Source organism: Ictalurus punctatus, chromosome 25, assembly GCF_001660625.3.
Source record: "Ictalurus punctatus breed USDA103 chromosome 25, Coco_2.0, whole genome shotgun sequence".
NCBI classification, from domain to species: Eukaryota; Metazoa; Chordata; class Actinopteri; order Siluriformes; family Ictaluridae; genus Ictalurus; species Ictalurus punctatus.
In genome coordinates, this window is record NC_030440.2 from 12,829,695 (window position 1) to 12,841,583 (window position 11,889).

At 41.0% G+C, this 11,889-nt stretch overlaps 1 protein-coding gene across 1 annotated transcript; it reads left to right on the forward strand.

Moving 5' to 3' along the window:
* The first annotated feature begins 804 nt into the window (after positions 1-804).
* hnrnpub (heterogeneous nuclear ribonucleoprotein Ub) lies at positions 805-11,085 on the forward strand. Its single transcript, XM_017455710.3, has 14 exons — positions 805-1,447; positions 2,627-2,741; positions 3,985-4,058; positions 4,147-4,286; positions 4,380-4,479; positions 5,534-5,646; positions 5,745-6,008; positions 6,128-6,247; positions 6,345-6,473; positions 6,608-6,776; positions 7,686-7,946; positions 9,806-10,080; positions 10,182-10,292; positions 10,451-11,085. Exons 1-14 carry the CDS (start codon positions 958-960, stop codon positions 10,499-10,501), a joined length of 2,412 nt encoding a protein of 803 aa, XP_017311199.1. The 5' UTR covers positions 805-957; the 3' UTR covers positions 10,502-11,085.
* Positions 11,086-11,889: the final 804 nt, after the last annotated feature.

Below are 11,889 nucleotides of genomic sequence, written 5' to 3' on the forward strand. Positions count from 1 at the left end.
TCAGTTTAATTTCACCTTATTATTTGCAAGATGAAATATTGGTAGGCCTAATAGTTAGCTAGGGTTAGCAAGTTTTGATTATCGAGGACATAGTGGCAGCATTCGCTTTAGCTAAGGCTCGTAAGCAGAGTTTTTAAGATGATAATGTACTGTTAAATGTTTAATGATGGACATTTTGTTTCCTCACTGAGGTTTGATTTCCTATTTGTAAAACACATTATGAAGATGTAAAAAAGGAACACTAGATGTTGTGTTAGATGTGTTTTGACCACTTTTAAATGTACATTGTATAATTATATCTTTGCATAACTTGAAGACTTAATAACAACAAAAATCTGTCAGAAGGGCCCCATGCATTTATTTTGCCTGGGGCACCCACATAATCTAGGTTCGCCTCTGTTTGCATCTCAAATACACACAGCAAAAATAGGCAGCATACAATTTGACAATAAGACATTCTGAACAGGTAATATAGGCTAAGGATACAAAACGAGGTAAAAAAAAAATAGAAACAAACAAACAAACAAATAGAGACCACAAGGCAAAATAAATCGCTAAGTAAATATAACATCAGCAGCAGAAATTTCGACATTAATGTGTATAATATGCAGGTCTTCTTAGTCATATTTTTCATGTATCTAAAACCCAGGAAAAAAAACTAAAACTACACCTATGAATAAGTAATTTCTCATTTGCGTGTGCACGAGCGGACCACAGCAACCAGTATTCAGGCCTTGAGGAGGGAGATGTCGTAATTGTGGGCGTGTTTAAAAGTGTGGCTCCGCCCAGCGCTGCCAAAGCGGGAGCGGATTTTACGACCATTGGCGCGGTCGAGGATCAACGCGACTCGGCGCTGTAGATACTGAAGCAGGCTGTTCATTGTTATCCTGAGGCGCGAAAGAAACATTTTACGTTCGAACCACTACAATCATTTCTACTTCTAAAGCAACGGAAAACATGAGTTCAATTAACGTGAAGAAGCTGAAGGTGAACGAGCTTAAGGATGAGCTGAAAAAGCGTCAGCTTTCGGACAAGGGCTTGAAGGCCGAGCTCATGGACCGGTTACAGGCCGCGCTCGATGCCGAGGCCCAAGCTGGAGACGCCGCGCTCGATGCGGAAGATGAAGAGGAGGAAAATGGCGCCGAGGGGCATGCCGCTGAGGTCGAACAAGAATGCATGGCCGAAGAGTTGGAGGAGGACGAAGAGCCTGCGGGCGAGAACATGGAGGCCGAGGAGGAAAATGGAGGCGGCGGTGTGCCGGAGAGCACACAGGGCAACTGCGAGGAGGACCTTGGGCAGGACGACGAAATGGCCGACGAAGAGGAGGAAGATGGAGACGCCGGGATTGAGATAGACAAAGCGTTCGACGACGAGGAGGAAGACGACGACGACGCCGCTGACAAAATCGACGAAGAAGATGGTGAGCAAGAGTCGCAGCCGACTGAGGGTGAGTGCCTGTGAAATGGGTTTCAAGCTGCTACCGAACGCTATGATTAACGCTATGATTGGTTTAGCGGCTTTGTCGCTCGGTGTATGAAAAAGGCTTAGCTTAGCATATGACAGGCGGCTTCTCGGCGGTTTTGTTTAACTTTATTTTACTGGTGTCGTGTTTTATTTTATTAGGTGAGTTTCTTGCTCTTATTGAGCAGGGTTTTTGGCGCAGTCTTTATTAGCGAGCCTCGTAAGGTTAACTCGGATACGGTCAGGTTTATGCTAGGCTAGTTTATTAGCCGTTCTCCCGGGACAATGGACCAAGAGAGAAAGACTGAGAGAGCGCTAACGCAATGGCGTCCATTGGACTCTTGTTTTTGGCAAGGCTATTATTGAACTTTCTTGTACGGGTTATTTTTCATCGTTTTAAAGAGATTTATTCGGTCACTAGAGCGCTTATTTCATAATTATGCGGCGGTGCTGGTGAGGAACCTGTATGGTGGGTTTTTTGTTGGTTTTTTTTTTTTTTTTGGTCTGGCATCACTTGCTATTTTGTTATGCATAGACCACTTGGAGGATTTAAGCGTGTACTTCGGTTTTGGTGCAGGACTGTAGCCTCGAGTTTACCTCCAAGTGGTTAGCCCTCTTTCTGTGTGTGTATAAGTATATTTATATAATGCGGGTATGTTGATTAAGCAGATCAGCTAGCAGGCTAAAGCTAACCGCTTCCTTTGCGAGGTCATGTTAGGTAACGCGTCTCTTCAGATTGAGTTGGAAAAATGATCAGCATGTAAGTAACTGGTCATGAAACTATAAAACCTTTTATAGGTGTATTCATACACGTGTATAATTCTCCCTTTCTTTTGTGTGGGAGGGGGACACAGTGTAAGATTAAATGTAAATATGAAACTATTCTTCCTCATTGCTCATATGATCTGAAATGTAATGTCAAGCTTCTCTTCTGGTATATTTCACCAGAATGGGCTTCTCACCTTGCTATATCTAGAGCATGAATACACTTCTTTCTTTATCTTTTTTTTTTGTTTGTTTGTTTTAACTCATCAGAGGTGGTCATCTGAATACTTAAGTAAAGGGGTGGGAAGGAGGCCTCTGAGAGCTCCCGGATGTGTGGACCACCCTTAACCAGGGTCCAACACGCCTGAGCATTTCATCACTGTTTGTTTTATTTTCAAAGGAGATGCGGACAAAGACATCAGTGCTGATCAGAAGAATAAGAAGGGTGTTAAGAGACGCCGAGAGGAACATGGAAGGGGCTACTTTGAATTTATTGAAGAAAGCAAATACAGCCGGTAAGGATGGGAGTAATGGCCTTCATTATCCCCGAAGTGCCACTTTTAATATGTATTGGCTTTAAGAGCCAATGCCTTACCTAATAATATAATAATAATAAAAAAAAAACACCCTCTTTAATAACTTATAAATAATTTGAGGGTTATTCTTTTTTTAAAAAAAAAACCTTACCTTGCAGTACTTTTGTGTAATATGTCTGAAGACTGCAGAATCTACATCTTTATTTGGATTTAAGTTTTAAAACCATGTCATTGTTCCTCATATTGTTTGGCAGGGACATTGTTGTACGCATTTGTGAAAGCACCCCTTTGGCTCAAAGGGACGAGGGGCGTTATGTCCAGATTTCAGCGTGTCATGTAGCCGAACGCATGCCTTGTGGCGATCGAGGTGTTCTGGTAATGAACCACATGCGGGAGATAACGAGCGGGATGGGGTCGTTGTAGCAATGTTCCCGCGTTCATTCTTCGTGGCTTGCATGCATTGCACATTTTAGTTGTTCTCTGACTTAATGTTCTCTTGCAGGATTGTTTCTTCAAAAAAATTTGTTTGTATGTTTTTCTCTGGACGTTAAATTTGTAATTGCGTTCCCTGTCTTTGTATTTTTTGGTATTGGTTTCGTTTTTAATTTGGGTGTGTGCGTTTGTGTGCGTGAAGGAAGGTAAGGTGGTAGGTTATTTCTTGCTTGTTAAACGGGTGAGTATGATATTTGATTTATACGGCATATTAGAATTGTACACATTTTCCTCCATTGCAATGCTTAGATCTTAAAATTGATTCGTTTCACACCTACCTTCTGTAGGGGTCCAGTTCTGTGTAAGTATTTGGCTCATCATGACCTACATGAGACACAGCTTGGGTATATAAATATACCAGAGGGCTTTTTAATAATTTAACAGCCTTGAAAATCATGTTTATGCTGATCAGTGATGAAAGCCTTTATCTGTTTTATTTGTTTCTGTAACAATGAAGCACTTTTTTTTTTTTTTTTTTTTTTTTTTTTTTAAATATTCGAACCCATGCTGTGTAATTAGCCCTTAAAGCCCCTTCCTGTGCAAAACCAAGCTAAGTCTTGTGTCCTGCCATAATGATGTCCATATTTAAAAAAAATAATAATAATAGTTTAAATCTCCCTGCTGTGGCAGAGGCAGTCCTTTTACCTGGATTGTTGTGCCAGTGCACTCCAGTCAGGGCTGGTTAGCCCGTTGTATCTTGTGTTTAATGGTTCTGCCTCGTCTGTTTCAGGGCCAAATCTCCCCTGCCACCTCTGGAGGAAGAGGATGAGGAGTTTGATGATACTCTGGTGTGTCTGGACCCATGTGAGTTATGTTTCTGTATGCGCACTCGACACCTTTTGTGTAGAGGTGTGTGCACATTCGTGAGTTTCATATCTCTTTGTTTGCGTAGACAACTGTGACCTACACTTCAAAGTGTCACGAGACCGCTACAGCGCCACTTCACTCACAATGGAGAGCTTTGCCTACCTTTGGGCAGGTGGCCGAGCTTCCTATGGTGTGAGCAAAGGCAAAGTCTGCATTGAAATGAAGGTGGGGATCGCATCAGTTCATACACTGCATATGCACAATCTCTCTGTAGAGTAAGTCGAGCATCTGAATGACGCGTAATTGTGAAACCTGCAGATTCTTGAGAAGATCCCTGTGAAGCATGTGAAGAGTAAAAACATGGATGTCCATGATGTGCAGATTGGCTGGTCCCTGGCTAATGGCAGTTTACTGCTAGGTAAGTAGCTGACCAGAACACTGTAGCCAGGTGTGTGTAATGCATCATTAGTGCGTAAACAAGGACCGTAAACAAATCTAATGAGTTATTAGCTGTAACTAAGCCATTGTAAAATTGGAATAAAATGATGCATACTTGCATGTGCTCTGTGGTGAACAGCAGTGGAGATACTTATTCAGTTCTTGTATAACAGTCATTCTGATAAACATCTCTTTTTCTTCATTTAATCCCCTGTTCATGTTTTGCAGATGAAGACATTCACAGCTTTATCTGTTCAGCTTATAATAATGATTAATTTAAAAGAATTCTGAAAGAAATTCCAATAACTTTATTCTCTCCATTTGAACAATTTGTTTCACAGTAACTGGTCTCGTAAATAGAACACACATTACTCAAATTAACATGAACTAAATTCTGAAGATTAAAGTAGATTTATTAACTTATTCAATGTTATTAATTCATATTAACATTGACTGAATTCTTTGAAACTGAACATCAAACTGGTAAAATATAATATAAACTTTATATATTAGCATTAACTGTATATGAAATGTACTTCTCTACAAATATATTCTTATGTGATATATACATACACTTTTTTGTCTATGTATCTTCAACTTAAGTCAAAATGGTGTGCTGGCCCTTTAATTTGGGGGGAATTGACTTGATTCCAAAACTTCTGTGTCATAAAAATTTTAGCAGTACAGAGATTACGAACTGCAGTTTTGTCGTCGTTCCACACGAGACGTCATCTTTACATACAGCATGAACTCGATGTTTTCCCGCCCTCTTTTGATTGACCAGAATATAACAGACTCTGATCATCGGCTGTTTTTAAACTAGTGGCAGATTGCCTTTATTGGTCGATACATCGGTGCATCTCTAGTTGGGCTCTGTCGGCGATTCCCAATTCTATTGTTAGTCGTCCCAAGCCTAGTATTTAGGTTTGTGTGCCATGAAAAGAACAGATCCATTCTGTGCTTTCCCCAGTGTATTACTCCACTTTAATGTGTGATTTATCTGGCTGGTGAAACATGTCTTTGATCCTCACCAGGTGAGGAGGAGCATTCTTATTCATTCGCTATCAAGGGGAAGAAGACGACAAATTGTGTGACTGAAGACTACGGCGAGGCTTTCGATGAAAATGATGTTGTTGGCTGCCTTATTGTAAGATTTGTACCTTGTATTTCAAAACATAGATTACGAGAATGCACCGTCCTCTTGTCTATGCTTTTATTGAACGTTTATCCGTTTATTCCATGCAGAATTTTGATGGGGATGAAGTTGAAATTTCATATTCTAAGAATGGGAAGGACCTTGGCGTGGCATTCAAAGCCAGTAAAGAGGCTCTGGCTGGACGTGCTCTATTCCCCCATGTCCTCTGCCACAACTGTGCTGTGGAGTTTAACTTTGGGCAGAAGGAGACGCCGTATTTTCCTCAGCCAGAGGGCTTCACCTTCCTCCAGCAAATCGCTGTGGATGAGCGTGTGCGTGGACCCAAGGGGCCTGAGACCAAGAAAGACTGCGAGGTAACTTCGACAGCCCAGCAAGTCAATTTGTAAAAAAAAATTTACTTTATTTTTTTTTAATTTGACATGTTCGCTGCCGTTATGTATCCTGTTAATATTATTTCAATTTGATCGTCTAGGTTATTGTCATGGTTGGCCTTCCTGGATCAGGGAAGACCACGTGGGTGACAAAACATGTCGAGGAGAACCCTGGCAAATACACAATTCTGGGAACTAACACCATTGTGGAGAAGATGATGGTGAGTAATCTCTCCTATTGCACTACTGCAACTTTTGCTGTCTTTTTATTTGAACTAGTTGTAAAGCATATGGCTAAACATCTCTGTCCATCTACAGATTAACAGTTTGAAGCGACAGAACAAAGACACAGCAAAACTCACTGCCATCTCCCAAAGTGCACCTCTCTTCCTTGGAAAGTTCATTGAGATTGCTGCCCGCAAGAAGAGGAACTACATTTTGGATCAGGTAAGAGCCTGTTGGCATGTTGTTCCCATATGGATGGCAAGAGGTTTGAGGGTTGTGTAGGTTTCTTTTTTTTGTGTGTGTTTATTGGCGTAGTAATGTTTGCTCACCCACTCCATGCCTTTCTCCCTTGCAAGACCAACGTTTCTGCTGCTGCCCAGAGGAGGAAGATGTGCCTATTTGCTGGCTTCCAGCGCAAAGCTGTTGTGCTCTTGCCCACAGATGAGGCTTACAAGGAGCGCACTCAGAAGAAAGCCGAAACTGATGGCAAAGATGTCCCTGAGCATGCTGTGCTAAAGATGAAGGGTGAGCTGTACAGAATTTGAATACAAGGAGTGTTCTGGGTACTGTCGTTGAAATTTTATTGAATAAAGAAGCTACTATATCTCAATCATTTTCTTATTCATGGAAAGAACACCTAACTCTTTAAGGACAGGAATTTTATTGATTCCCAATCACTACCACCATTGGAAAATACCTGTGTGAAGCATGGTTGTTACTGTGCTGAAAATTTAGTGCTTATTTTTTCCTCTATCTTGAAATAGACAAAAATAAGCACTGTAAATTCAGTACAGTAACATATATAAACAAAACACCAGGCTTCACATAGGTATTTTCCAGTGGTGGTAGATGAGCCATAACGTCGACATTGGCAGACCCTTGTTCTTCACTTGACGTGTACATATGCCGATAATGTTCATTAGTGCAATGGAAAACAGAAATGCATTTGCACTACCTACAACTATACAGGTTGACCATTCGTGACCATAGTATTATAAGGTTCTACCTGCCATTCAATCTTAACTCGGATAAAACTGTATTATACCTTCATAAGAATGACATGTCTTGTGGTTGTTTTTATTGGCTCAAATAGAACTGTACAAGCAGTGCAGCAATAAAACAATTGACAGTGAACAAGCTACCTAGTGCATAGCATTACGATGTCCAGTAGTCACCAGTCAGTTACGCTGTAGTCTGGCGTGGTCTTTAATCACTATAGCAATTTTTACCTTGATGTGTTCTTTTGTTTTTAAAAGTGTAAGGTAAAAATGCCATATTTTTTGTGACAGATAAATTTGCTGAGAAAAGGGTGTGTGTGAGTGTTGCAATAAAAAGAAGTGTCCAGCACTAGTTAACACAATGCCCTTGATTTTTGGCTCTTCAAATGCTGATGTGGCCCAAGCTGAAATTGAGTTTGATGCCTCTCCTGTACAGGCATATACACACTGCCAGAAGTGGGCGACTGCTTCTCAGAGGTCACGTATGTGGAACTGCAGAAGGAGGAGGCTACCAAGCTCTTGGAGCAATACAAAGAGGAGAGCAAGAGTGCCCTACCTCCAGAGAAGAAGCCTAACCAAGGCACACCCAAGAAAGGTGGTGCTCGTAGCCGAGGGGGCAAAGGCCAGTTCAACAGGGGTGGTGGCCCTCCACGAGGGGGCAGAGGAGGTTTCCAGAATCGTGGCAATTTCAGAGGAAGTAAGGACATCACCTTCTCCTAAGCATACATTTCTCCTCTTGATGTATGATCAAATTTGTAGCCATGTTTTAAATGTAGATACTAGACCATGTGCGGCCTGGCATCTGGATATTTAATACACTAGTAGTCCTAGTAGTCGGTACCGATACCACCAAAAGTACACGGTACTTGATACCACGGTGTGGTTTAAATATAAAATAAATTTTAAAATTTCATTAAAAACTCTCCTGGAGGTCATCCTCCTCTGACTGATACTGGCAAAAAGAGAGAGAGGTGGTATTTTAGTTATCAAACACTGTCTGACAATGAGTGGAGGTGCACTCCTAAGCACGCACACACCCCTTATACTCTGAATGCAAGCATTAGTTTAAATTTGCTGATATGGTTGCAGGCAAAAAGATTTATTAAAAGCATGAACATGTGAATAATCATTATGACATTAGGCTACATTTTGCTGACAGGACACGGGCTGAATGGCGATGCATGGTGGCCCATTAGGAGGTAGTTTATAACATTGCAATGCTTTAGCGTCGTTAACAAATAACTGGCTATCGCAAACATTACATGGATCATAACGCTAGCTGGTTTCATGGCCACAATCCCAGCTGCCTCAAACATAATATAGGACCATCTTTCAGGTGTTTCCTTGCTTTTTTTTTTTAATGAATGATTGCATCTGTTGCGCACCGGCTTCAGAGCATCAGTTCTGTTTGTCTTCTGCCTCGAATGTGAAGTATTTCTATATTCCATAGCACCTTTCTCCTCAACGAGTTGTGGTGGAGCTAAACTTCTGTAGTTTTTCCTGTGTGCTTGTAGGTGGTGTTCTTCACCACTTGGACCGACTAAAACACTTGCGCGTATTTGCTGCCCCCTTCAGGTCCGGAATAATTGCAACTGCGATACCTCCATTAGAATCGTTTCCAATGTTGCTCCAGAAAAACAAGTACCGTCACGTTTTAAGAATGTTGGTAGAGACTTGGTACCAAAGTATCGGTTCTCGTGACATCCCTACTTTAGGATTAACAATGCTTAAGTTGAAGCATTTGATACCAACCTCTATACTGACATCTGCTGGAGCATTACATCTCTTAGACCATGAGTGTGTAGTCATGGGCTGTTTGCTTTATAATATACTTTCTGAAAGCTGAGCTTTACCAAACACTTGAGGTAAAAACATGTTTAAGGCGGTATAATACTGCAAAACCACATCTATTGCAAAATGTTCCAAAATTCTTATACTCCTGAGGGTTAATTTTAACCCTCCTATTATGTCAGGGGGTGGGGGTTCATCCATTATGTCATGGGTCAAAATTACTTCCACAGTTTAAATACACACAAAGAACAGCTTAAAACAGTATGGCTTGTCCAAGACAAGCCATAAGAAGAAATATTTGCATACAAGTTTATGACCCTAAATGAGGAAATCAATGAATTTCAACCGGAATGAGATTAACCAGTATTTCAGACATCTCAAATGTGGAAATGTGTCAAATTGACCCAAAACAGATCTGTTCTTTGTTCTCATAATGACACTCGGGTCACATGAGTGGTGGGAGAAATGCTTTCCAAAAGTAACAAATGAGGTCGCCTGGGTTTAAATGAGACACTTGTTAGGGTTCTAGTTATCTTCTTGAGGCAGAGCTGTTTGACTCCGGTGCCCATCAGTGCAGAACCAGATGTCCAGGGGATGAAGTCTGTTTGTTCTGTTTGTGCATCATCTCAGGGGTTGGGTTAGGTTTATAGGGTCTGGTCCAACTCCACTCCCAGGACTTTTGGTTCCTCAGCCAGTGCTATCTCCTTGCACCCAAGGTCTGAATACCTTGTTCTTCCAGGATACTGATTTACTGTTTTCTGTTAGTGCCTGGTCCCCGTGGAGGCTTCCATCGGCCGCCCCGAGGCGCTCTGCCACCTCCTGCCTTTAGAGGTGGCTACCCAAGCCGTGGCAGCTTTGGCCGAGGTGCTGGAGGACCCCCCAATAGAAGCATGGTGCCTAGAGGAGCTCCTGCAAGAGGTGGCATGGGTGGCATCTCGAACAGAGGTGGAGCCATGAACCGTGGAAAGCCAATGCACAGGGGCAACATGAACCGTGGGGGTGGACACGGTGGTGGACCCAGCAGGGGCAATTTCAACCAGGTAAGTCTGGCTGACATGCAGAGATCCTTTCTGTAGTTTATCTTAAAGTAAACTAGTTTCATGTGCACATATGTAAGGTGTGAATGTTTGATTGATTATAGAAATTCCGTGGACGCGGAGGAAACCAGCAGAATCGTGGTGGATTTGGCAACAGGAATGGAAACTTTGGCATGAATAAAGCCCAAGCCTTCAATCAGAGCTGGCAGCAGGGGGTAAGCATTTAAAAGCACACCCGTTGTAAGGACTGCTTTGTAAACGAGAGCCTCTGATTCTTAACTAGTAAATTCAATTCGAGCCAGAAGAATAACTGACTGTATTGATCTTCTTTCTTATGATTACGATTAACTAGATCTCTTTCTTAATCCCTTAGTTCTGGAACCAGAAGCCATGGAGTCAGCAGTACCACCCAGGATATTACTAAGCGGGCTTTTGTATTAAAGACTGGTGGCATGTGGAGGACTTGCAGAGCCCCAAATTATCTACTTTTACTGTCTTTTAAAAAAAAAAAGAAAAAAAAAAGAGAATAAAACGTGTTTTAAGATAATTTACACGTGGACATGCATTCCACATCCCAACATCAGGTCCCCTGTAGATGTGAGGGCTTCCCTTTTCCATACCCGTTTGTAAAAAAAACTTTCTCCCTCTCTCCTTATTTTAGACCTCATGTTTTGATATATTGATGCAAGAACCACATTGTTTTGTTTGTTCTGCATGGGATGCTTTTGAATTTCAGAGTTGTGGATTTTATTGTCATTTTTACTCAATGTAAATTATTATTTTGCAAGTATGTTTTTGTTTAAGGATCATGGCAGATCTCATGGTCGCATTTTAGAGGCTATTATAGGCAGTTGTAGTGATTTAGCAGCAGAAAGCCTATTTGTTCGTCAGAAAAACATTCTATTTTACCCATAACTCGTTACTTTTCCTGTCATTTTGTGTTTCAGTCCAATATGTACAAGTAAAACTCCATAGGTTTACAATAAATGGGTTATTGCTTTTGTACAACTTGGGTGGTTTTTGTTTTTTGTTTTTTTTTGTGTTTTTTTTTATCTTTGTTTTTTCTTCCACTTCTACAAGCTACATCAAATAAGTTAGTCTTTTGAAGAAGTTGATTTCACTTATCTCCAGCCCTTCTGGGCTTTAGAATATGAAACCTTAAGAGAAATTCTGAGCTTATTCTTAAACTTGGTTATGTCTGAAAGATACCTTGTACAGAGGCACTGATCCTACTCATATTGGGGATTTTTGTCACATACTCGCACCACATTGATCAGGTCTGTTCATAAGCCCCGTAATGATATTTTTAGTGCAAGCACTACTTTATTAGTAACCTTGCAATATGTTACACAAACTGCAACTTCTTAAGTGTACTATAGGCCTACATGCTTCTCGTTGTAGGAAACAATTTCTTCTGACTGGCCAAGCAAAGTTTTACCTGCTTTATAGAAATGTCAAGCATGTCATTACACTCCAATTGATGTATAAAGATCTATTGAGTGTCCATTTCAGTGCAGATCCATTACACCATTTTATTTTGAGTGTGTACAGGGAGGAGTAGAACATGTAGAACTGACCAGTATGTAGCCACTGATGGAATATTATTTCTTTTGCAGCTGGTTACAAAAATTTATCATGGACAAAAGTCTGTCAGTACCAAGATTATCTTGTTACTTAGCAGCCTTGTTCTTTTGTGTATGAATGTTTTTGTCTTTGAGTGGTGCAATTCTCGGTATGTGGTGGAAAAAGACCACCAATATCTTGGCAGCTATTTTATTAACTAATTAGAAAACTCACACCATACTCAAGTTT

Bases quoted from the DNA above. Each gene is read 5' to 3' on its own strand.
- hnrnpub (XM_017455710.3), top strand. From the start codon at position 958: ATGAGTTCAATTAACGTGAAGAAGCTGAAGGTGAACGAGCTTAAGGAT. The intron at 4,059-4,146 runs GTGAGTTATGTT...TTGTTTGCGTAG, and splicing joins TCTGGTGTGTCTGGACCCAT to ACAACTGTGACCTACACTTC. The intron at 7,947-9,805 runs GTAAGGACATCA...GTTTTCTGTTAG, and splicing joins TCGTGGCAATTTCAGAGGAA to TGCCTGGTCCCCGTGGAGGC.